Below are 25,332 nucleotides of genomic sequence, written 5' to 3'. Positions count from 1 at the left end.
AAGAAAGTAGAGTTTATGGACCGCTAGGACATCTTCCCAGTTAAGGAAGAAACTAATAAAAACAGCTCAGTAATTGTGCTGAAATCAGATCCAAGCAGGTAAAAGGTAATTATGGTAAGAGACCAGTGACCAAAGAAACCCCCAAACCCAAAAGAGAGAAACTGAGCACGTGGACTAATTAAAAGGAGAAGTGAGAGAATCACTAATCAATAGGCATTAGAGTACTAATTAGTAAGAGAAGTATGTAACTTGTAGGAAATAAACACTAATCCCTTTTGCTAGTGTGACTCAAACAACAAAACTCCAGGAAAATCATGTAGCTCACCCTTAAATATCAAAGCAATATCTGACCACATTTGAAAAAGAGACAGTCTTTATTACAAAAGTTTTATACAATGTAAATTATAAATACAGCCTTCACACAAAATGGCTTTTGTCAATGAAAAAAAGCTTGCCTTGTCAGGTAGGCAAGCCCAGAAAAAACTGGCACTGCAGCTGTTACAGTGACAAAACCTGATGTGAATATCAAAACCTGACAAATTCCTGTGTACACATTGGAAAGGAAAAAATAACTCGTTTTCTATGTGGAAAAAAAATCCTCTCTATTCCTTTCAGGAGAAAGGTTAACCTACCAAATTCTATAGTTCTCTTTAGAAGGAGATAGTGTTTGTTTCTTTAAATGAAAGCCACATTCAGAAGTACACAGCAGACTTTCCTGCCATAAAAGACATCAATCCAAGAGTCTTTGTTCTTGTCACATGTCAGATGGAAACCCACATATTAAAAATAAGAAGTGTGCCTGTTATCAGATTACAACTACATTTCTTGTTTTCCAGTTTCAAAATAAAACCCTGAAGACTAACCAGCTAATCTGCATTTATTGATGCTCTTTTAAACTGAGGGAAGCCTTTTCACTCACAAATGAAGAGATATCAAATTGAGAAAGAAATACCACAAGGACAGTACAGTCACAGGAATATGAATATATGAATACATGTGAGTGCACATGCAGGGCAATTAGCACCATTTTTCTTTTTTCCAAGTGGCTCACAAACCACCTTGAAAATGATGGCTCATATTGCTAGTAAGAAGCTGAAGCCCCTGAACAACACAGTGCTATGATTCTGATCCTACTAGAAATGGTCATTCTTAACTTTACACCAACATACAGAAAGAATTGAAGCTTTCTTGACTTTGAAAATAACTCAGAGGTGTGAAACTTTGCAGTGGACAGAAGACCCTCAAATTTACAGGCTGTGTCTTTTCACCAGGATGCCACTTCTGGTTCCTCTTACAGTGAAGAATTAGTATTTAGAACAGCACAGATTACATGGTAATACAGTGATTGGTTACTTAACAGGCTGCATAGAAAACATACATTTTAAATATTTATCCCCTAAGAAACAAGTAATAGCACTGCATACAGTTCTCTTTCATATCCAATAAAAAGTGCCATCAGTTTCTCAAGTAGGTTCCATTTCATGGAATTCTGGAGGAGGTAATGATGTATTTACATAATGTTGCTACGCAGCTACCTTTAATTTCTTCTTCTTCGCTTTCATGACAGGTGGCAATGATATTTTGAAAGCAGTCCTGGAAAAAAATATGGAAAAGCAACTGTCAGATACACTGAACATATTCCCACACCCACCCTTGAAATACAAAGAATAAACACTTACTCGCAGGTACTGCAGATAGGACTGAAGTTGCAGAATACTGAAAAATCAAAGAATTGGCTTTCACTAAAACAGGTCATTGGAATGTAAGAAATCAGACTGTTAAATATTTATAAACTTACTTGACAAGCACACGGAGCACACATAGCCAATTTCAATGAGGTTGCGATGACAGAAGCAGGCAGCTCTGTAGTCAACGTGAACAGGAGGTGGGAGGACGAGCTGTGATCTCTGCTCTTGATCAGGGAGAAAGACCCACTGCAGGGACAGAGAGAAGTATTTTGTGAATTGGGTTGGTATTCCTGTATTATCAGGTCAGTGAAGTGAATATTTCATATCTGACACACAAAAAAACATTGAAGTGTTTTTTAAGTGACTTACCAACAAATACTGCAGAAGGGATGGCATGTGGGGCACTTTCAAATATATGCCACCCGTGATATCACAGGCCTGCAAAGCAGAGACCATGGTCAGATTGTTGTTTGATGACATTAACAGGGCATTCAGAATATCCACGTACTGCACAAGGCCTGCATGACAGAACTGTCAGATCCACTGAACATATTTCCACGCCCACTCTTGATTAAAGGAAAGAGCTGAAGAACATGTTGAACTGTCTAACATCAAGTATTTATGAGTTAATATAAATGGCAAGTAAGAACAGCAAGTCTGTACCTGTTGTAGAAGACCTGAATCAGAGTCCAAGACACAGGCATCAATCAAAATACTCTGCAAGAGATGATGTGCATGAAAAACAAAGTTAGCCAAAACCCACACAGCCCTGTCAGTGTTACTGTTGTGATTTGTTTCCACAATAAATGCACTATAAATTATGTAATCATAAGATAAATTAACATTTGTGTTATCTTTACACAGAAATAAAAGATAGTATCAATGGAAAAAAGGCCAGCTTCACCTGTTTCTGTGCTGCGAAGATCACATTCATGAAATTCATGTATTGCAATGCGCTGTCTTCTGCAGCTTTTATGACCTAAATACAAACTCAAAATTGTTAGCCTACATATATCACTGGATTTCAAGAAAAAAAGAAAACTGTGACAGCAAAAGTTCTTACCAGAATCCTTGATTTAATTTCTTGATTGGCTAAGTATTAAAAAGAAAGAGAAATGCATCAGCACCTTGTTTGTATCACCCCTTTAATTCTGTAGTATATGACATGTCAGAATATACTGGATGTTAGATCTAACAGGTCAGATAGAATATCTGTATGAAACTATTTACAGTCCCTGTGACAATTATCTATGGACTAATTCCTTTCAACCTCCAGTTATTCCACAGAAATTCCAGTTACAATTTATTTCCACACAACAGAAAATCTCCCTAAGGACATGGACATTGGATCATATTCTTTAACTTTTTTTAATGTAGGCAACTTCAAATGATCAAAATAAACCTCTTCCTATTAGTATCAATTTTGGAAATGGGGGTGTGTCCAAACATGTATATTTGTTTGTGTGTCCATGTGTATTTATACCTTTTACTCAGGTTAAAATATTTACTCAGTATTGAAAACAGGAAAAGAGGTGTTACCTTTTAGGTCTTTGCCCATCTTGTTGATGTCTACATTAGCTGCAATTAAGGAATCAACATTCCCTTCATGGAAATAACTCCATGATCCACACCACACATTCACCACCTTGGCCAATACACATTTTGACAAGCACAAGCCACAGCTATCAGGCAAATGTTTCAGTTTTGAGTATTATAACAAGAATAGTAAAAGTTAGTACTGTAAGAAACAGCCTTAAGAACACATAAAGGCTTTGAAGATTCTGTAATCAAAAGGATACAACAAAGTGCTTTAGCAAGTGATCCTGCTAACAGGGTTTCTGTTTGCTGGCCCTTCATGTCAGCTGCAATACAAGAAAAAGTGCAAAAGTGACTTTTATATATAAAAACAGCTACTGAACCCAACAATACAAAATACCACACATTTTTATCTTTGGCTAATAATACTAATGCAGAGGCCTGAAGTGTCAAACATAATAAACTCATCTACTTTAAGCATATTAAAATTCATATGCTGAAAATAGAGGACATTTCTGCAACTCCTTGACAGTCCAAGTGTGTTTTCCAATCCTACATATTAAGCCTAGAATTTTCTTTTCCTTACTCTTTGTCATGAGGTCTTTGATCTCTTCTGCAATTGCATCATTTATTGCTGTTAATAATTCATATTTTCCATCCTTGCTGCCGGAGCAGTTAGATTCCATGGAAGGGCCTCCCTCTCCAAAGGGATCTGCAGCAGCCCAACGCTTCCCAGGGTACAGGAAACGGCTGAAACATGGGGAAAACAAAGAAAAAATGCTATAAATGAACCAGCTGCAGATAACAATACTCTAAAGTTTAATTTAAAATTTTAAATCCTTTTAATACTTTAGGCATTAATGAGGCTATGTAAGGTAGGTGACCTTAAACTGGAGTAAAACCCACATTCAGCTCCCTCCTTTTGAGACATCTCTTAAGAGATCTGGCAAAGTTCTTTGGCTACACTTGGGGTTAGATCCTGAGATTCACAAATATCTGGGGATAAAAATATCCCCTAAACAGGGAACTTCTGCCATTTGCATTGCTCCACTCCACACATATCTACCATTCTCTCTCAGTGTATTTTTAAGTCTATGTAAACCTCCCTTGTAAGTCTTTTTGTTGCTTTGTAAGTCATTAAGATCCTTTCCTACTTAGTTTCAGCTAATTTCGTTTTCTAAGACAATGATATATTACACACTTTTAACTTGGTTTCTAGCCATCAAACAAGAAAATCAGGAGACAGATACAGGAAACTGGAAACCTTCACACTGTTCAGAAGCAGCTCTACCTTTCCTGAGTGTGACTTGCTATTACAGCGAGTTTGTTGGTGCGATTCATGAGCAGGTGAGAGTTCCCCAGCACCATCACTGCATCGATGCATTTCGACAGGGTGAACTGCTGGAAAAAAGAACAGAGCAGCTGTAGCACAACATTTACAGAGAAGCAATTCAGAAGTGATCTGTGAAATGACTGCAGTTTAAAAACCTAAATTTGAAGATGCAGAAAAAGATTTTGCTATTAAAAAAGCTCTAATGAATACAGAAGGCTGCATAGCTATTTCAAAAGGTATTACGATATCCATAATACCTGCTTTAGCAGACAATATTAACACAGTTCAGAAGTCAAAGAAAATGATATCATTTCCCCCAGAAATGGCCATCAGTGTGCCAGGGCCCAAAGGCCGTACCTCAGCCTCTCCCAGGGCCCTCTTCCCCCACCAGATCGGGTTGGTGTCGAGGACGATGATCAGCAGGCTCAGCTCATCATCTGCAACGGGAGCGCACAGCAGCGTCACTCCGGGCCCCGAGCAGAGCGGTAAAGCCCCGGAGCCCCGCTCTCGGCCTCTGCTTCCCCACGAGCAGCCCGAGCCCCGCCGCGGCACCCCCAAACCCCTGCGGAGCACCCCCGGACCCCGCCGGGCCGCCCCGGCCGCGCTCACCCGCGCTCATCGCGCCGCCCGGGCAGCAGCGGCTGCGGCGCCCGCGGATGACGCCCCGGGCCGGCGCTCCGCATCCGGGCACGCCCCGGCCGGCCCTCCCCACGCCCCGGCACGGCGGGCGGAGCGGAGCGGCGATGAGCACGGACGGTAACGGGGGCGGCGATGGGCACGGACGGTAACGGGGGCGCGGGGCAGCCCCGGGACCCGCCGGGCCGGGCAGGGGCTGACGCTTCCCGTTGCCTTTCAGACTTGATCGAGACTTTCAGGGCGCAGCTGAGGGACGACCCCGATGTCGCCTCGGCCGTGGCCGCCATCCGAGCGCTGCTGGGATTCCTCAAGCAGGACCGAGGTGGGCCCGGGTGCCCCCGGCGGGGCGCGGACCCCGCGGAGCCCCGGCTGTCCCCAGGGCGAGGCCCTGACCACGCTTCTCTGCCTCCCCTCAGGAGAGACCATCCAGGGCCTGCGGAACAGCCTGCGGGACGCCATCGACACCCTGTCGCGGGTGGACTCCTCGGTGGCCGTGTCCTCCGGCGGGGAGCTCTTCCTGCGCTTCATCAGCCTCACCTCGCTGGAGTACTCGGTAAGGGCTGCCCGCTCGGCCCCGCCGCGGCTGCTGCCGGGCCCTGCAGCCGCTCAGCCGGCATCCCGCTCTTTGCCAGGACTACTCCAAGTGCAAAGAAATCATGATCGAGCGCGGGGAGATCTTCCTGACCAAAGTGTCTCTCTCGAGGAATAAAATCGCCAAGCTGTGTCACCCTTTCATCAGAGACGGTGCTGTGAGTAGGCCGGGGCAGGGACACTGCTGTTCGGTTCTGCTGTTGCTGGCAGGGAGGGAGGAACAGGAGGGGAGAGGAGTCTGATGGGGGCTTCTGCACAACATGGTTCTGCACAGCAAGCCATGACAAAAGTCAAGGTTTCCCGAGGCTCAGCAAACGCAATGTGAGAATTTTTTTTGTCCTGGCAGCGAATACTGACACACGCCTACTCCAGGGTGGTCCTCAGGGTGCTGGAAGCAGCTGTGGAGTCCAAGAAGCGATTCAATGTTTATGTTACTGAATCACAGCCAGATGAAGCAGGGCAAGTATTCATTAGTTTGGGGTTTATCTTGGTTAACAGGGTAAGTTACAGCTACCATCCAACTTGTCCTGCCCTAAGAAAAGTTGCTAGGCTTGGCTGGGGCATTTTAAATGGCAACTGTGACTCATATCACATTATTCTGGACAAGTGAAAAAAAAAATCAAAAAAATTTTCCTAATTAACTTTCCGTACTCGATATCCTAATTAGTGTTATCTAGGTTTTCCTCAAAAGTTCACAGACTTAGTCAGTGCCAGGCAGCTTATTTTTCCCTTGGGAGATGGGATACAACTGCTTTATAATTGTCTCTTTAAGAAGTAGGCTAAAATAATCAGTATTATGCTGCTCATAGCAAAGTAAAATATACAGCTAACAACGTCATTTAAAGATGCCAAATAATTCCTTCAGACCAGATATTGTTGTTTAAGTGAAGGAGTTAACCCTGCACACTGAGTAACACATGCCACTAACAACATGTAACTATTCCTTCCATTTCTATACAATAACTAATTTTCTGTTCTACCAGCAGGGGAATGGGGGCAGTCACAGGCTTCACTCTTTCAGACAATATTTTCCTAATATTGTCTTTAAAAAAATAATTGTTAAGGTCCAAACATTTTCTTTAATAGACAAAAAATGGCAAAAGCCCTGAGGAAGCTGAACATTCCCGTGACTGTGATTCTGGATGCTGCAGTTGGGTAAGTCTGATCATAAATTTTGATATTTTTCATCACAATTTCATTTTGACAGCGAGACAGAATAAACTTAGATGTAAGCAGCTTGTTCAAACCCCAGAGATATTTCTTAGTTTGTCAAAGTCATCCAGCAGGCCAAACGAGTTCCAGCTTTAGGTGCACAATTAGAATGTGTCAGCTACAACACAAGCATTTGATTTTGCATATTGGAATGAAAGAACCAGACCTAAGAACTTGTACAGATCTGTAAAAAAGAACTGAGGTGCTAAACAAAGAAGGCACTTTTTTTCCTAATTTGCATAAGTGTGATCATTTTGTGGTTTCTTAAGGTGTTTGCTAAATTAGCACTGCTTAGTACAAGTCCAGTACATGAGAAAAGAAACAGCTACAATAAATCTGAACGCTCCTAGTTAAGAGTTCATCTTCTTCCAGCTTTTTACACAGTTGCCAGGGTCAGCTAGGGCTGGGAAAGAAAAGGCTACTTAATACTCCTGCAGGGAAGGAGATGAAATCTCACTCCAAGGATGTGTAGCAGCATGGGGACTTACAAGAGGTAGATGGAACTAGTGCAGAAAATGGAAAGATTGTTTGAATTACTTCTTTCTGTTCTGTTCAGCAAGTCTTTTGTCCTATTACCCAGTAATGCTTGGATTTTTTCTCCCCTTTTTACAGCTACATTATGGAGAAAGTGGACCTGGTGTTAGTTGGTGCTGAAGGTGTAGTTGAAAGTGGAGGCATTATCAACAAGGTAATTGTGAGTTTCTTACATCATTCTGTAAACTCTGGACTTTTAAAGTTTGGTTTCTCTGAAGCATTTAAAGCTTTTTGAAAAGTCTCTTCCATTTGGATTTTATCCAGTAAATGTCTGTTAATTGTTGGAAGCTGGGCAATATTTTCAGGCAAGCACTGAGTCTGCAATGTTGTTTTCCATCTGTCTCCACAGATTGGCACCAATCAAATTGCTGTGTGTGCCAAAGCCCAGAATAAGCCATTTTACGTGGTAGCAGAAAGTTTCAAGTTTGTCAGACTCTTCCCTCTCAATCAGCAGGATGTCCCTGACAGGTTTAAGGTGAGAGAAACTCAACCTTCATCTTATCCAGCTAAGGTGCATACTGGTGTGCCTGTGAAAAATTGTCTTCCAAGCATCTCTGATTATCTGGATCTCTCTGCTGTGGTATATTTTGGGGTTGCTCCATGGTACAGTCAGGCACCAAACAGCCACAATTTGTCCTGATACTGGGACTCTGTTCCTAAAGCAGTTCCTTTAGGGCACAGGAGCAGCTGAGGGTAAGAAACAGTTAAACCAACAAACTCCAGAATTACAAATTGTACTTTTTACGCAAGATAAAAGAGCTGAGACCAAGGTGGCACCAGTGTGTGCACTTCACTTCCTTCAGTTTTACCACAAACATCTGCTTGAGGCTGTAGCACTGCTCTTGCCCAAAAGAGGATTTAATTTGCAGTTGTGCAGTAACTGATGGTCTCTGTTTCCTTCCAGTACAAAGCAGACACTCTGAAAACAGGGCAGAACCTAACAGAGGAGCACCCCTGGATTGACTACACCTCCCCATCACTGATCACTCTGCTGTTCACAGACCTCGGTGTGCTGACTCCTTCAGCTGTCAGTGATGAACTCATTAAACTCTACCTGTAACTCAGAGACTCCTGCACAGGATGTGTCATCTTCAGTGACTGCCAGGGTTCTAAGAACTTGGAGGATGATACATGAACATGGCAAGGAAATGCCATTAGAAGGATTAACATAATTATGGACCACTATTGAAAAAATTTCCAAAGTTATTACAGCTCCTAAAGGCCACAACTAAATTATTTTAAAGAGGGATGGAGTATTTTGATACTGTAAAATAAAATCCCTTGTGGTGTATCCAGACTCACTCTGAGGTTTGCTGTTACTCATCTGTGTACTTGAAAAAACCAAAATGAAAACCTGCACAAGGCTGCTGATGAAAACCTGCAGCTCCTGCCACACCAGAGTGGTGCTTTTAGCTTTGTTCTCAACAACTGCAGGCTCTGTCTTTAGGGATGCCAGGTCTCTCTGTGAAGAAATTAGATCAGCTTTGTTCTCTTTTTATAGAGGTATTTTGTTCTCTATTTTTTATAGAAATCCAATTTTATTGAAATAAGCAGTGTTTTAATGTAAAAATGTGGTTAGAGTAACTGTCATCCTTCAGACTCTATGTCCTCAACAGTTTCTGCTTTGAGCCTGTGGTTGCCTGTTAGTTTCTTCTCAAACTCTTCTTCACTAATTTTTCCCTTTTTTAATCTTTTCAAGAGTCTTGTGTCATTCAGCAGCTCTTCCATGTCCTCATCTTCAACATCAGAGCCCTGTTGGAAGTTGAAAACAACAAATTAAACACAACACCAAAAGGTTTTCATTGTACACAGTTAAACACAAGAGAAGATTACAAGTCAGAGTTTGCCAGAAATATCCAAGCAGGAAATAATATTCAGTTCCTACCCAGGACACTGTAACTCTGAGCTACACTGCTGAAAATTGACAAAAGCACCCTGAGGCCATACTTCTGCACCTCTGAGGAATAAAAATCCTATTACTGACCAGCATCAATGCTGAGAAGTTGTTTTAGTGTTTGGCTTTAAAAGCCTCTATCATTTTTTAAGTTTTGCTTGTCCAAGTCCTAAAATGTTATTTTACAGCCATCGGTTCCACCACACTAAAATCCCAGGGCTCTCTGCATGGGCAAGGCTCCAATAATCACTGCAGTTTAAGGGAATGGACACAGTTACCTCTTCATGCTTCCTTTTAGCTGTTACTTTCTTTTTCTTCTCCCTCTTGGCTTTCTGCTTTGACCATGCTTTGTTCTTCACAAATTTCTTTTTCCCTTGATTCTCTTCTCTTTCTTTTCTTTGTTCTTCTAATTTCTTTTGTCTCTGCTTTTCTCTGTTTTTATCCTTAAATGAAATGGAGTCTGTATTGACAGTGACTGGAGTAAAGTCTGGAAAACATTTTCCTCTTAGTTCAGGCATCTTTGGCATTTTTAACAATGCAAAACCTCTGGCAAGACTGGCAAAATCCAAATCTGTTGAAATGAAGATCATAAAGTAAGTTTCCTGCTGGATAAAAAGTTAATTTAACTGAGAAAGTAAAAAAAAAAGTCAACATTACTTTAATGTATTGTTTGCACTCTATACCTTAATACTGGCAACACTACTAAGTCACTTTTATTTCTGCTTTTATCAGTTTGGTCAAGCTCCATATTTAAATGTTTTCTCTTGAAACAAGATGCTTGAAAAAAAAATAGGAGTTTTGTCAAAACCTAATGGTGCTGGAAGTGAATGTGAGATCAAAAATCAGAAGCTGAAGCTTTTGGACAACACCACTATGCTTTTGTTGTCTGAGAAAAACAGCGAGAGGCCCCAGCCCTGCTGGGAATTACCTTTGATCCGGAAGATCAGGTTACATTCGTGTTTGGCATAAGCCTGGACGTAAGACACAAAGGCTTTCATCCCTTTCTCAAACACTGCCCTGTCAGCCAGGGCCATGGACTTCAGCTTGGGAAGAAGATCCAGCACATTTGTCTGCGGTTTCATTTCCTGCATGGGACACTGGGAACCAGAAAATAAAACCAAAGGAAAAGTTCAGCCAAATGATGTGGAATGCACTGTGAAACCTCAAACACACCCGTCTTGCCCTGTTAATCCTCAGTCAGCTTTGAGCCCCCTTCCCTTTGGGCACTCCAACACACAAGTGTTGAATGTTGAGTGTTGCTGACCATCAGCCCCACACAACAGCTCCTGGCCCAGCAGAGGAGTTCTCACACTGCAGCTGCACAGAGGCAACATCTTCATCTCCTGCTTCATCAAGCTCATTAGAAGGTCTCCAGAGAATTCACACAATGAATCCCACTAAGGCAAGAGCAGGCATGGGAGGCTGTAGGAGTTGTAAGTAAAGAGCAGAGAGGCTGCAGGGTATGAGCTGCTGGTGGCAGGGCTGGGGCAGGACTGTAAGCCAGCACTGCCCTCCTGCAAATGCTCAATTTACACCCCTAGGAACAAAAGGCCTTTCCTTACTCTTTGCATGTTCCTCTTAGAAACCAGTGGGTAACACTGGAGATGTATTTCATGTTCCAGCTGTATTTGTTGATTAATAAGCAGCTCTTGTCTTTCAGTTCTGCACCTCTGCTAAAACATTACCCACGTGTATGACCCCAAGTTCTGCAAATTCTGATTTCAAAACTCCTATCAGTAAGTCTGTGCCCTTGCTCTTTCCTTTGAGGTAGAATAAAAGCCTGCTCACCTTTTGGTTGATTGAGAGGAAGTTAATGTAGGATTCTTCCATGGGAAGCAAGAACACCAGAGCGCTGCCCACGTTGCCGATCCGCGCCGTGCGACCGCAGCGATGCACGAAGGCACTGAAAGAGCCCAGCAGAGAGCTCAGCTGGGTTTGGAAGCATTGGGCAGCAAAAGGGCAAATCTTGTGGGATGGAAAACACTAAACTAAACCAACAGGAATTAGCAAAGTGTAACACAAGAGACATGTGGCAATCCCACTCAGTTGTTAGGCTAAAGCAAGGGGTGTCTGCTTTGGGAGTGAAATTCAAGCAAATCGGAGGAAGAATTATGACAGCAAAAGTTAAAATCTATGGGAAAGCTCCTTTCCTGTGAGCTTTCAATGTACCATTCCTTGAAGAGTTCAGTCCCCGCTCTCATCTCTGTTCTCCTTCACCCCAGTGCCACCTCTCACTCTTTCTCTGATATTCTCACACAAAGCCTTACCCCAGAGCCACCTCTGCACACAGATGTGACAATCACCCCCTGACTGACACCTACACACCACAGAGTCACTGCAATTCACAGCAGTGACAACAAAACCTGCACTGTTACAGCCTCCCTTGCTCCTGCATTATTTTGTGTGTTCTCTCAGATTAACCTCCAGGAAGTGATTAAATGTGTTTTATGCAGTTTTTTGTTCCTGAGACTTAAACAGCACAGAAAGAAAAGACCACACAGACAGAGAAAGGATCTCAGGATCTGCAGCTGTACCTGGCACTGCTGGGTGGGTCGTACTGCAACACCCAGTGCACTTCTGGAATGTCAATGCCACGGGCCATCACATCTGTGCACACCAAAATGCCCCTAGGAAGAAGAAAAAGTGCATTTTCATTAAGCTGTCATTTGAGAAGAGCCAGCCTCCTCACAGCTGTGCGTTCTGCACATTCACTGGAGAGTGAGGAACAAAACATTTTAAAACATTGGGGTTTTATTTAAGAGACAAAATATAAGGTAATTGCAGCTTTCACCAACTAAAATTCTACATAACATTATGAAAATTATTGTGATTTATATTACATTTCTAAGACAAATCAATTCTCCATTAAAATTTCATATTTTAAACCAGCACTGCATCCACCACAGCCGAATGTACTATAATAAATGTTTAAATAAAAGACTTGAGTGACAATTTTAGCAAAGCTGCCATGCTGTTCTTTTCAACAGCTGTTCTTACAATCTGCTGGTAATTATTTTTCTCATAATATAAAAAGCTAAAACTCAGGTCCCATGCAATAACAAAAATGACAGTTGATGAGGCAAGAGTTTCTTAACAGCATCCTGCAAAGCTGCCAAAGAACATTTCCCTGTGGGCAGGTTACAGCTCTGTGTTGCCATGTTCTTGTTCACACACTAACAAAGTAACATCCTGGGTTTCCACTCTGGTGGCTAATCAGGAAAAGCTTATTTTTTGCTACCAGTTTGTTTAAACATCAGGGCTAATGTGTGATTGTAGCAAGTGACAGTGCAGTGTGCTCACCTCCTGTGCAGCTAAATGGATTATCTGAAGTAGGATGCAGATGCTCCAGTCCCATTTTCCCTTTGTTTGTGGTCATACTTTGTGATATTATCAGTATCACAATCTGTGATATCATCAACACACTCAGAACCAGCCTGGAGATTCCTTCACCTGAGCCATCCTTCCACACCAAGCAGCAGCAGAACAGTCAGACACAACCACCCACCCCTCACTGCTTTGCCCTTTGCCTGGTTCAGCCCATTCCCACGTTCTCACCCCGGGAGCTTCCGGAACTCCGTGAAAATCTTGTTTCGCTTGTGCTTCATTTTCCCGTGGATGCTCATTATTTTCACCTGCTTAATTAAGGATTCCAGAGCCTTCCCATAGTATTCCACACAGGCACACGTGCTGTTGTGATAAAGACAGGCATAAAGCAAAAGGTTTTGCTGCATTTTTAATCAGGTTTAATCAAGCTAGAGTTTCCCAAGCCCTTCCAAAAATTTACACTTTTTTTATTTAAAACATGCACATAATGTTTATAATTAACATATAATTATTTATAATGTCTTACTTTAAAAATGAAGTAATGATTAATCTCTTTTTAGGCACCATGTTCTAAAAAACAGCTCTCAAAATGAATCACTTGGAAAACAGTTGTGTCCTTTGTAACAAAGGGCAGAGTTTTGGAATCTGGGTAATTAAAAAACATGGAATTTGGGTAATTAAAAACCAAACTGTTCTCACAATGAAACACAAACAGAATTACCTGAAAAATACCAGATGCTTTTCCTGTTTGTGCTGCCGAAGAAAATGCACCAACTGGTTAAATTTCTCATCTGCCTTGCAGATCTAAAATATGCAAAAGAAAAACATAAGAAAATGGACTTTGGCTCTCCTGTTAACCTGATCCTAAGTGGCCAAGACCTAAAATCTTATTGATAGGACCAGAAAGAAAGGAGAGGGGACAGGGAGCTCAGTCAGAGCCCAGGCTCACACCATGTAGTAGTTCTCCAGGCGTGTTGGGGTTTTCTGGGTGTTGCTGGCTGCCACTCCCTTCTCCTTGACCGAGATGCGGACGGGGTTCCGCAGCCCTGCCCTCACCAGGTTCTCCACCTCCTGGGTCTGGGTAGCTGAGAACAGACCTGTCCTCCTCTGCTTGGGCAAAAAGTCCAGAATGGCATTCAAGCTGCAAGGAAGAACACTGAAAATGTAACTGTCCCAAGTCTTCCCTCAGGAAGAGCTTAAATCACTGGAAAGGAGTTTACAAGCAAAATAGCAAAAACTGCTATTGAAATAATTACCTTAACTCTGAGAGAAAGAGAGGAAAGCTCTCACCTCTCTTTCTCTCAGAAAGATAGAGAAAAGAGAGATCAAAGCTTATTGGTTGAACTGCTTTAAGCCATTCTGAAGTGTGAATAATGATATTTATTAGTAGACATAGGCTAACATACATCTCAACAAAGGAAATTCCATATTCATTGAGGCTCCACATTTCCTGATTCTCCTCCCCCTTAGCAACTGCTTTGTGTAGTTACAGAGCAAAGATGAAAGAACAAATTCAAAAATTTCAAAAAACAGAACAAATTAACTTTGGAGGCCACTGCAGGCCACGCTCATCCACATCCATCACACAACAACTCATTTAAGACTGCAGAAGAACCACCAGAATTTATTATTTCAATACCTTGCTTCAAAGCCCATATCTAGGAGTCTGTCTGCTTCATCCAACACCAGCACATCCAGAGCCTTCACACAGCTGGCAAGGTCCAGCCCATCTGCTTTCCTCCTGAACAGATCCTCCAGGCGGCCCGGGGTGGCCACGATGATGTTCCCCCTGTGGGTGCACACACAGAGCAATCCCTCACTCAGGGGGAGCAAGCTGGGAGAACTCCTGCCATTGTTACCACAGCACAGCCCTGCCCTGCATCCTTCAGTGAAACACCTTCATTGGGTCACTTTTAACTGCACCCATGTCTCAGATGCCATGGCATGGGGGGGGAATGCCCAGGTGAAAGCACATCCCCTGTGGCAATAAAAGTTTAGAAAATAAACAGCAAGTATGGAAAGCAGCTAGCACTGCAGGAATATTTGGTACCTCCATGCAAAAGCCAGGGGCAAACAGGACTCCTTCAAAACTCCATCATCAGCATCAAACAATTGCAGGAAATTAATGAGCAGGGAGAAGTGAAATATTCACTGAAGGCACTTTTCAGCTCTGTTCTTCACCCAATCAGCAGGTGAATGGTGCTGCTGTCACATAAGGGCTGTACCTTGCTCCAGGAACAGACCCCATGACTTCCCAGCTCACCCCAAAAGATTCTGGCAGCAACACCCCACTCCAGCAGCAGTAGGAATGGGCTGAGAACCCTGACAAGGAGAAAACCACAGCTCTGAGACACTGACAAACAAACAACTCACCCATGCTCCTTGAACCTCTCAACATCTTCCATGGGGTTCCTCCCACCAATGAAAAGAATCTGACTAAAAGAGTAAAACAGAAAGATTTGGGTCATCTGGAAGTTTTGCTGGTTCACCAGGGACAGAAGGAAGTGTGGTCATAGAAGTGCTGAAGTTCACCCACCTGAACATGGGGAAGTGTTTTGTGAAATGTGACAGCACCTCATCAATCTGAATGGCCAACTCCCTGGTTGGGGTGATGATTATAGCTCCAACCTGAAAAACAGGAAATTGTGGGGAGAAAAAAAAGGAAGATTTGGGCAGAATCCTCCCTTTCAAGCTAAGTGAATAGGAGCCATGATTTTGAGCCTGGTTTCAGACAAAACATTTTCACAGAAATACAATAAAGTATAAAAACATCCAAGAATGTCTATGATTCATACACATTTGTATCAATGTGTAAAATGTCTCTGCTGAAAGAGCAGCAGCTAACAATGACATTTAATAGCAAACAACAGTGAAGGTCCCTGCACACTAAAATGTACTCAACGTCAATGGATGCTAAAAAGGATTCAAATCTCATTTGGAGTGTATCAGTGTATTCCACATCTTGAGACATTTTTCTAACAGCTCAGAACCCTGTTCTGTTCATGCCAGAGAAGAAGCTGTATACAAGTGCAATGAAGTACATTTTTATTTCCAGGTTTTAAACAGTTTATTGTTGCTGAGCATACATTTCTTGAAGTTCTCAAATCTTATTGGCACATCACAATAATAAACTCAAAACTGAATATTTTAATCTCACCTGCATTTTCTTTAACTTTTCTTCCCGTCTGAGAAGAATTTCCAGTATGGGAATCACAAACGCCAAAGTTTTCCCACTGCCTGTGACCTGTGAGAGTGGAAACAGCGTCAGCCCTCCCTCAGCTCCAGAGGCAAGGCTGGAAAACAACGAGCTGCACGAAGGAAAAGCACTCACCGCTTCTGCAGCCACATCTTTGTTACTCATGAAGAGCGGGATGGTCGCAGACTGAAAAAAGAGAAGCACCGCATGAGCAGGTGAAGCGCTGGTAAATCTCACAGAGGTGAAAACTCCTCCGACACATCAGAGCTCGCTGTGAACATCACCCAAGCAGAGCCGGCGGGAAAGACACGGATGCGGCTTCTCGCTGCTACAGGACGCGGTGACTGCTGCGACCGCCACCGGCCCCGGAGCTCCTGACACCGCCCGCGCCCTCCTTCCTCAGCCCGGCCTCCCCTTCCCCGGGCGTGCCGCGGGGCCCCGCACCTGCACCGGGGTCATTTGGTGGAAGCGGAGCTCCCGCAGCGCCCGCAGCACGCCCGGGCTCAGCGGCACCGGCAGCGAGCTCCAGCCGCCCTCAGTCACCGCCTCCATCTTGGCCCGCCGGTGTCACCGCCCCGCTGCTCCCCCGCCCCGGGCCGGCCGCGGCGGCGCTCGGCGGAAACACACACCGCGGCATCTCCCGTTCCGCCGCACATCAGTTCCGCCGCCGCCCCCCACCCCCCGGCCTCCGCGGAGGAAAACTTCGGATTTAACAAAAAATTCCCATTTTTATGGCGAGTTGCCTATCGCAGTGAGTACTACGGCGGGTCTTACAGCAGCGCTGTGCCAGGCCACTACCCCAAACCTAAGATGTAGGTTCAGAGCTACCTGATATTTATCCTACCTGCCCCCAAAGCTGGATGGGCTCTGGATAAATTTCTGATATTCTAAGAAAGCAGGGAATCACAGAATCGTTAGGATTGTGAGAAAACTCTGGAGTCATGCAGTCTGAGCCCCCTGCCAAGGCAAGGTTACCTGGAGCAGGTGACACAGAACACACCCAGGTGGGTTTGGAATGTCTGTGCAGAGGGAGAATCCTCAACCTCCCTGGGGAGTTCCAGTGCTTATATCACATTGATATGGAACTTCTTGTGGTTCAGTTTATGGCCATTAATAAAGAAATCATTTATAAAAACCCCTTTGTGTTAATCTGTATTTCCTTACGGTATCAAAAAAAACCACAAAGCTGCTTCTTATTTTTTTTAAAGAATTTGTTTATTTATCGAACCTGGGTCATATTTAGATTCACGAGCAATTTTTAAATGTACATCTTTGAATTCAATTTTCAGTGTTTTACACAAAAATATTGGCACACAACAGTTGCAATAAGGTGTAACAGCCACCTCTCTGAAGAACTGCTGCAAGTGTTTGCCCGAGGTCGAAAAAACTTTACCTGGAACATGAAAACCTGTAACAAATTTTAAATTAATTGTACAAAACTGTTGTGTGTTACTTGTAGAGGATCCCCCTGGAAAAGACCCCACCCCACCCCCAAAAATGATTACAACTAATATACATCAGTCACAACATAATCCTGGCTCAGCACCCACATCAGACGCTTCTTAAATTTTTAAACCAATCATCAGAGAACCGAGGAAAGTAACTTTATACAAAAACAAATCTACATGTGCCTGAAAAAAGAAAACACACCAGTATTTAGCATTATGCTAATTCTGATCAGATCATGGCAGAGTTTGCCACTGCACTTAAATACAAGGGCTGCATAGCGTGGATTGAACCCCCAGGATCCAGAACCCTTTGGCCTCAGGAACCCAGATTTCCTGAACACTTCTGCCCTGGGCACTGGGCAAACAATCTGAGCTTTGGACCTGCAAAAGCCAAAGGGTTCACGAGTGTTTGCCAAGACACTGCACACAATTGGCTTCCAAATAAAAGCTCTGAGAGACTAAAAACCGTGTAAGGAACATTTGGTGATGAGCAGAGGAAAAAAAAAAGCATTTTCATATCAACTATTCAATTAAAAAGAACTTTGGGAAGAAGTTGGTATCATTAAGACAGTTGCTGATGACTATCTTTTAAATAGCAACTAGGTATGAATTTTAACCTTTTCCTTGGCAGTTTCTGTGAGTGGAGAAGGGATTATTTCAGTTGGATAACACCTACTGCAGGGTTAGGGGTGTAAGGATGCAAACAGTCACCTTAGGGCCTTGTACCGTTTCCCTGGACAGAACTGCAAGTGCTTCTGGAAACAGGGAAAAAAGTTAGAAAAGACAGAACAGCTTGTTACTAGAGTGAGTTACAGAGTTTGCAGCTTGCCTGGACCTTGCTTAGCACACAGACTGGGCAGATCTCAGTGGAACAAAATGATGCCAATAAAGTGACAAGATTTCAGCACAGCTTTTGCTACAGAAGATATATAAAAACAATTCTTTTTTTTTTTTTTTCTTTACTAGGAAGGAACATAAGCAAATAAGTTTTACAGTTCAGTAAAGAGGGTTCAGAAACTAAATGACTTTTTTTTTTTGTTTGTGACCAGGATGTTTGGTAGAGAGTGAACTGAAATCTGAGACCACAGAAGGATCTTACACCACCCTTCGGACTTCAAAAAACCTCTTCAGGTAGTAGATTTGTCCCAGTGTCATGGCAACTAGTACAAGGGCTTCAAAGAATGACCAAAGAACCACTCTGCTGTTTGTGTTGTCATTGACTGTAGGGGAAAAAAGAGAAAGTAGTAAGTAACAAAGCATTTAAACTGAAAACATCCTGCCATGAATCTGAGCACTGCACAAGAAGCACTGGGTTTGTGTCAGGTCATCACAGGTGTCCCAGAAGGGCCCTGCAGCCTCAGAGCTGAGATCTGAGGGGGATTTTTCTGAACAGTTTGTTTTAAAACTCACTTTGGACATACACTGCAGCATCTTTCTCTATTCTGCCCACCCTCCTGGCCTCTGAGCTGCCAAACAAAGCCTCCTGCTTTTTCAGAGTCAAGCAGGGAACTGCTGATCTCTGAAGGGTCACCATCTTTGGTTCTAAACATTCAGATTTTTCTTACATCAGAGCATTAGTAACAAATGTCACAAAACTGGAGATATTCATAGCTTCAAATAATTGAGGAGACACTGCTTTCATATAATGTTGTGTTTTCACAAGAAAAATACTTGCCCTTGGTTCTCACCCATGAAAGTAACAGTAGTTCTGCTCTATTTCAGCAAAACATTTAAAAAAGAGACTTTGGCTCAATTACTAAACCACATCCACTTCAAGGGTGAAGCAACAGTTCAACCAAAGTTTGGGAACCAAATCATGGAATGGTTTGGGTTGGAAGGGACCTTAAAACTCATCCAGTCTCACCCCCCACCAAGGAAGGGCAGGGACACCTTCCTTGGGCACTCCCAGGGCTGGGGCAGCCACAGCTTCTCTGGGCATGCTGTGCCAGGGCTGTACCACAATCCCAGGGAGGAATTTTTCCCCTGTATCTGATCTGGACCTCCTCCCTTTCAGTTTAAAACCATCCCATGGTTTACCCTGCCTTGTACATGGATTAAATAATACCATCACTGGTATCTGCATGAATACAGCATTCAAACAAGTGCAGAATTTACATCAATTAAGCAAATGTTATTTTGTACAACGAGGGGAAGCCAATTTAAAGATGACTGCAAGCAACACCTACGTTCTTTACTCCATGGGCGAGCCCTGCAGGATTTAAATTATTATTTTTGAAGTCAGTTGGAATAGTTTCCATGGAGTCATGTTTAAATGGCCATTTACAAGGTCAGTGCAGAGGGGGAAGGCACTGGCTGGGGCAGGCACCTACTTGCTCGATGTATTCTCTCTCGGACCTCCATGTACTCCTGCTCGTGCTTCACAGCTGTCATGGCCACTGCTAACTCGTTAATCATCTCTTCTAGCTTGTTCTGATGAGCTGCAGAATAATGTCAGAAGCATCAGAAAGTCTGTTAATGACTGGAGAAAACGATTGCAGTGAATTTATGAGCAGTTAAAGGTAATTTCCTGCTGCAGAAGGTCTGGCAGTACAGCTGAACAAACACTTCCTACCCCTACAGCCAAGTTCAGTTTCTGTAGCACTTTCCCTGACGTGTCTCTGTGGTGTTTAACAAGTGGGAGAACATTTCTCCACATCCAAACAGAAGGAAACACAATTCAGACTCAGTACAGAGCCCACATTTCCAGTGTGCACATACTTTTCCAGGAGAACAGAATGGAAGAATGCACAAGATCAATACCACACACTAATATCTATTTTGCCAATATCATCCAATATGTTCCAAGCAAATTATCTTAACATGACAGCTTTTCCTAGTTGTTAAGCTTGCAAAAATAGAATGACTGAGAATTTAGCTCAAGATCATGATGCTGGCAAATCATGAGATCACTTTCTGAAGCAAAAAAATCACATCCTGTGATCTTGAAGCTCAGCTGAAACCCAGCATTCAGGGGGCACAATGCCCAGGGGCCTGGCACAGCCTTCACTTGTGGTGTTGTGAAAGCAGGAGAGGAGTTAAATACCAAACCAACAGCACAGAACCAGCCTGAGACAGTTCAGCAAATGGAAAGCTCAGAGATCTCAGATTTAGTGGTTTGACTGTCATCACAGGATCTTTTTAATACATCCAACTGTCCATCACAAATTTATAAATTAGGCAAGTCATTTGCAAAGTTTTCTAGCACCAGGTTGAGGTACCATTCCACAGACACACCCTGGGCAATCAGCTCTCTCTAAAAGTCACAAAACCCAACATATTTTCCTTTCAAGGGACACAGTTGATTTGGAAGCTACCTTACTACAGTTTTATTTGTAAATTAAATGTTTCAGATCACAGTCTGAAAATAAAGCTATTCAAAACACACACCTTGTGGGGAACAGTCAAAAGAGAGGACCAGAGAATAACACTCATACAATTAAAATCTAAATAGTTGTGCAAACCACACTCACTTTCCTAATACCTCAAATCCCTTATTTGCATGGCCAACTGGTCACTGCAGTAAGTGCAGTTTATTGGTAAGAGGAGAAACTACAGTTGCAGGAACAGTCTTTTAAAAACACTCCAAAAATTCACCTCAGAAAATTGTCTTATTGCACTAATACTCTTTACAACAGATACAGGCAGACTCAACAAAAGATTTGAGTCTTTAAAAAAAAAATCAAAAGTAAGGAATGTGCTATTTTTTAAGGGACATCAAGCACTCAATGCCCAAGTTATTTACTTGCCAAAATAGAAAACAAGAATTGGTTGCCCTTTCTAGCTACAATCACTGATTTATAAATAAACTTTATAACTTGCTATGCAATACACTTTTTTTTTTACAGCAAATGACAAGTTTGAGTTTTTCCCCTGACACATCAGTAATAATTCATAACCTACAAGCAGTTTATTGCTTCCAAAAGCTTTTGATTACTCAACATCCCCTTTAGCAATAGAAGGCAAACATGCCAAAAACATCCAGCATTCTTGGATGTTCCATGTTTTAGCTCAATTTCACCTAAACTGATTAAATCTTCTGTCAGCCATGAATAACCACCTGAAGGCAAACTGCCATGGCCAGTGCAAGGACCTGATCCCAAGAGCTGCTCAGGGTATAAACCTGCCACAGGGAGCCTGCAGGTGCTCAGCATTGCTCAGAATCAGACCTTTTGGGTAGTTTATTAAATAAAGACATTCTCATGCTCCAAACCAATGTTACAGAGAAAAAGCCAAGTTAGCTGTTAGTGAATGAACATGTGCCAGAGACAAGATGCTAAGGAGCTTTCAAAAAGCAGTCCACATACCATCCCAGGTATCTCCACCACCTAGAGGAAAGTGTGAGAGATGAACACAGGTACAGGACAAAAGGCTGCAGATAAAACAGTCATTTACACAGCTATGGGAGAAGTTTTCTATTAGCACATTTATCAACTAAGGCTCCACACTGCTGAGCCTGCTAGGAATCAGAGGATGGCACTGATGAAGGGCTAAAGGATGGAAGCATTAGTGTCTGCAGATGGGACTCTCTGGTGATTTTGCCTCAAATTGTGTAACCAGGTCTAAAAACATCCACTTTAGCTGTTCAAGAGAACAGCTAATCACACCTGGAGGAACGGGAATCCTGAGAGCCCTACTCAAGTTCCCAAGTCATGCAGGTAGGGAAAGGCTCCCGAGCTGGAGCTGAGTTCCTCCCAGGACTGTTCCTCACCTTCTGTCTCCATGTCTTGCCCCTTGGGAGCTTCCCCGATATCGATAGTGAACATCACTATCTTGGGAGTCATGGTGGACATCCTGTTGCTAAAGCAAAACTTGTAAGTTCCATCCATGTGGGCAGCAAAGGTGTATTTTCCACTGGACTCTCGGTCGCCTTTATAAATCCCTTTATTATCAGGGCCTGTGATCTGCGTGGGGAAAACAGAGGGTCACAGGTTTTTATTCCAAACACAGAGCTCTCAAATGCACCATCACAGGCACCAACACCATCTGTAATAATCTGGCTGCTTTGGCACACTTCAATCTTTCCCTCCCACAACTCATTGGTGCAGCTCCCCGCACAGAAATCTCTTTTAAAAAACCCCACAAACTTCTTGGTAAAGAAAGTCGTGCAAAAGCCTCTCTCCCTGGCCTCCTGTGGTGAGATAAGCAGTCTAGAACAAGCAAACCACAAACCCTGGCTGTCTGGAAAATTAACAACTGCAGAGAAACCTTATCTCTGATGTCTGAAGGAAAACAAAAAGGAAAAAAAGCCATTCTCCAATCGACTTTAGCACACAGTCGGGCATTGTTGCAGTCACCATTTCAAATGGACTGAATACCTGAGTTCTGAGCTCTCGGGGTCACTGTGATCCTGAATTCCCATCCCAGCAGACCAAACTGCTGCTGAGCTTCCACAAGGGACACGTGAAGGGGAACTCAGAGCTGCCAGCCCCTGTCCTGTGTCACAGCCTTGTGTCATTTTCAACTGCTACAGGACTCTCAGCAACAACTCCCACGTCTGTGACATCCCAAACAAAACCCTCTCTGCTCTCTAGCACGATGAAATCAATTCGTCCTAAGCATCTCCTGATTTGATTCCTCTCTGAGGATCAGTATTGGCTCAAAACTTCCCCGGTGCCAACCACCCGGATTAAACACAACACCTTCGCATCCACGGGGAAGCACGCTGCTCCTCAAAGGGCAGCACCTGATTCCAGACAACAACGGCGGGTGCTCCTCCCGCCACACGATTCCCGGTGCCGAGGCTGCACCGAGCGCGGTGGGGCCGAAAACCGCACGGGAAGGGGGAGACAGCCCGAGCCTCGTGCAGCGGAGCCGGCGGTGACACCCGCACAGGCACCGGGGCCCGCCCCAGGCCGCCCCCGCCGCGCCCTCAGCGCTGCCGCCGCACGGAGCCCTCGCGGCGAGGCGGGGCCGCCCCCACTGGGACCATCCCGAGCCCGGCGGGCGGCTCCGGCCCCGCTCGGACCATCCCGAACCCCGCGGGCGGCTCCGACCCCGCTCCCCCCTCCCGCCGCTCGCTCCCGAGAGGCCCCGCACACAGCAGGGCCGCAGCGCGCAGGCCCGGCCCCGGGACGGCCCCGCTCCCCAAGGTCGGCCCGCGCCGCCGCCGCCGCCGCCGCCGCCGCACCTCCACGTCGATGTCCAGGAAGCCGCCCTCGGCCACCTCGAAGATGAGCCCCATCTTGGTGCCGGACGGTACGCGCTCCAGGAAGCACTCCTCGGCGTGCGCGTCGATGCTGACGAAGTAGGCGGCGGCCGGGGCCGCCAGCGCGGCCACCAGCGCCAGCACCGCCCGCACCGGCGACATGGCGGAGCGACCGGCGGCGGCACCGAGCGGCGCTTCCGGCCCGCGCCGCGCCCCTTCCGGCGCACGGGGCCGCCGCTCATTGGCCGCCGCCGCCCCGCTGCCACGTACGGGCTGCGCTACGGCGGCCGCCGGGAGACAAAGGGCAGCGGGGCCGCCGAGGCGCTGAGGCAGCGCCCGCGGGGCGGGAGGCGGGACCCACGCTGGGGAGCAGCCAATGAGTGGGGAGAAGAGGCGGGGCGGTGGCGACGAGAGCTAATCAGAATGAGGAGCGGTAATGAGGGGGCGTTGCCCGGCAACGGGGCGGGGCGGGGAGAGCGCGGGAGGCGGGAAACGGCGTCTGAGGGGATGGGGGGGCGGTGGCTCCGGAGGGGTCCCGGCGGCTCCGGGGGCAATGAGGGCAGGTGGGAGCGAGGCAAGGCTGCTGTCACTGCAGCTGTCACCGCGGCTGTCACCGCTGCCGAGGCTGCTGCTAAAATTGGGAAATAGAACTTGCTGCAGCGAGGAAGATGTTTGGGGAGCAGCCAACGTTTAAGACGGTAGTAGGGAAGCCCAGCGTGAGGGCTATTCACGCTTAAGGAAACACAGTCATGGCACGTCCAGTTTGTGCTTCACCCCAGAGTAACTGTTTAAAAACCCATTCCTTGCATGACCATGCTTAAGAGCTAATTTCCAATTAAACCTCCCAAACAGCAATACAGAAGTTCATGCTTGAGCTCAAGGCAGCCTGGTTTGTGACCAGCTGTTTTAATGATGTGGGGAACAGTTAAAGACTAACACACAATCTGGCTTTCCAGTGAAGTATTTAGGCGTTGCTTTTGCCAAAAAGCGCCAGTTGTTGTAGCCCTGGTGACACTCAGACACGTTTATGTGCACAAATGCCAGATTTACATCAGCACATCCTGCTCCAGGTGTGGGCCAGCAGAGCTGCTGTGCCAGGGCACGCACAGGGTGTGGACAAGTGTGGACAAACTTCTGCAAGACAGGCTGAGCCTGAGGAGCTGCAGGTCACACACGTGGCTGGATAAGAGACTTTTCCTGCCAAATCGTTTTCTATGAGTTTGGATCAGGCCAACATCGAACCTACTGCTTCCCACACCACAAACTGCACTGGTTTTCATCTTTCTTAGCTGCAGTTTTAGTCTTTCCACACTGTTATATTCTCCCTCTACCCACACTTGAACAGAACAACGAGAACTCGCGTAGTACCAAATTCTTGTGGCAAAAACTCTTTCTTCTCATCTCTAACTTGGTCAAAACGATGATTTCACAGCATAGCTGCTCCCCTGAGGTACTGCAGAGCGTTCTCCAAACATTCTGCTCAGGCTGCTCCTCCTCCTTGTGTAAGCACCTTTGCCAGGAAAGGATGACTACACCATTATTCATCCTCCTGCTCTCCCTGGAACTTTTGCAATATCCTGTGGTGTCCAGCTTTGGGAATAAGTTTCATGAATGTTATACAGATATATATTTTCACTGAGTTATTGCTCTAACTTGGGCAATTGATTGCCAGGCTCAGGTATTTGGGGACTGATTGCTCCCCTCCTGGCTGCCCTGGTACCTACTGGCAGGGCATGAGAAAGATCAATATTTTGTACCCTGTGGCAGAACGAGGTTGTGACAGAATTGCATTAAA

At 44.8% G+C, this 25,332-nt stretch overlaps 4 protein-coding genes across 6 annotated transcripts; 1 reads left to right on the top strand and 3 right to left on the bottom strand.

The window, feature by feature from the left end:
- Nucleotides 1–355: 355 nt before the first annotated feature.
- On the bottom strand, nucleotides 356–5,230 carry GTF2H3 (general transcription factor IIH subunit 3). Of its 2 annotated transcripts, none has more exons than XM_059863284.1 (13): nucleotides 5,167–5,230; nucleotides 4,915–4,994; nucleotides 4,516–4,625; nucleotides 3,811–3,974; nucleotides 3,488–3,550; nucleotides 3,228–3,257; nucleotides 2,752–2,780; nucleotides 2,593–2,667; nucleotides 2,352–2,405; nucleotides 2,058–2,126; nucleotides 1,799–1,934; nucleotides 1,680–1,716; nucleotides 356–1,593 (listed from the first exon to the last, which is right to left on the bottom strand). In XM_059863284.1, exons 1-13 carry the CDS (start codon nucleotides 5,174–5,176, stop codon nucleotides 1,524–1,526), a joined length of 927 nt encoding a protein of 308 aa, XP_059719267.1. In that variant the 5' UTR covers nucleotides 5,177–5,230; the 3' UTR covers nucleotides 356–1,523. The 2 variants fall into 2 exon arrangements, with proteins under 2 accessions (XP_059719267.1, XP_059719268.1); XM_059863285.1 differs by having other exon boundaries at nucleotides 4,516–4,622.
- A 14-nt stretch (nucleotides 5,231–5,244) lies between these two features.
- EIF2B1 (eukaryotic translation initiation factor 2B subunit alpha) lies at nucleotides 5,245–8,827 on the top strand. 2 transcript variants are annotated; one of them, XM_059863282.1, is made up of 9 exons: nucleotides 5,245–5,313; nucleotides 5,414–5,515; nucleotides 5,610–5,746; nucleotides 5,826–5,942; nucleotides 6,131–6,243; nucleotides 6,871–6,939; nucleotides 7,609–7,684; nucleotides 7,880–8,005; nucleotides 8,435–8,827. In XM_059863282.1, the coding sequence occupies exons 1-9, from the start codon at nucleotides 5,301–5,303 to the stop codon at nucleotides 8,588–8,590; spliced, it is 909 nt and encodes a 302-aa protein (XP_059719265.1). In that variant the 5' UTR covers nucleotides 5,245–5,300; the 3' UTR covers nucleotides 8,591–8,827. The 2 variants fall into 2 exon arrangements, with proteins under 2 accessions (XP_059719265.1, XP_059719266.1); XM_059863283.1 differs by having other exon boundaries at nucleotides 5,270–5,341.
- A 209-nt stretch (nucleotides 8,828–9,036) lies between these two features.
- Nucleotides 9,037–16,522, bottom strand: DDX55 (DEAD-box helicase 55). The gene is made up of 14 exons (XM_059863281.1): nucleotides 16,389–16,522; nucleotides 16,080–16,130; nucleotides 15,906–15,992; nucleotides 15,285–15,376; nucleotides 15,122–15,184; nucleotides 14,388–14,537; nucleotides 13,700–13,889; nucleotides 13,470–13,552; nucleotides 12,980–13,111; nucleotides 11,959–12,051; nucleotides 11,213–11,327; nucleotides 10,353–10,521; nucleotides 9,703–9,995; nucleotides 9,037–9,282 (listed from the first exon to the last, which is right to left on the bottom strand). Exons 1-14 carry the CDS (start codon nucleotides 16,494–16,496, stop codon nucleotides 9,118–9,120), a joined length of 1,791 nt encoding a protein of 596 aa, XP_059719264.1. The 5' UTR covers nucleotides 16,497–16,522; the 3' UTR covers nucleotides 9,037–9,117.
- Nucleotides 16,523–17,134: 612 nt separating this feature from the next.
- Nucleotides 17,135–23,738, bottom strand: TMED2 (transmembrane p24 trafficking protein 2). Its single transcript, XM_059863160.1, has 4 exons — nucleotides 23,520–23,738; nucleotides 22,101–22,293; nucleotides 19,723–19,830; nucleotides 17,135–18,612 (listed from the first exon to the last, which is right to left on the bottom strand). The coding sequence occupies exons 1-4, from the start codon at nucleotides 23,697–23,699 to the stop codon at nucleotides 18,488–18,490; spliced, it is 606 nt and encodes a 201-aa protein (XP_059719143.1). The 5' UTR covers nucleotides 23,700–23,738; the 3' UTR covers nucleotides 17,135–18,487.
- Between the last annotated feature and the right edge of the window lie 1,594 nt (nucleotides 23,739–25,332).

This window comes from Haemorhous mexicanus, chromosome 19 (genome assembly GCF_027477595.1).
Source record: "Haemorhous mexicanus isolate bHaeMex1 chromosome 19, bHaeMex1.pri, whole genome shotgun sequence".
In the NCBI taxonomy this organism is placed as follows: Eukaryota; Metazoa; Chordata; class Aves; order Passeriformes; family Fringillidae; genus Haemorhous; species Haemorhous mexicanus.
This window is presented reverse-complemented; position numbering and strand designations above follow the sequence as displayed.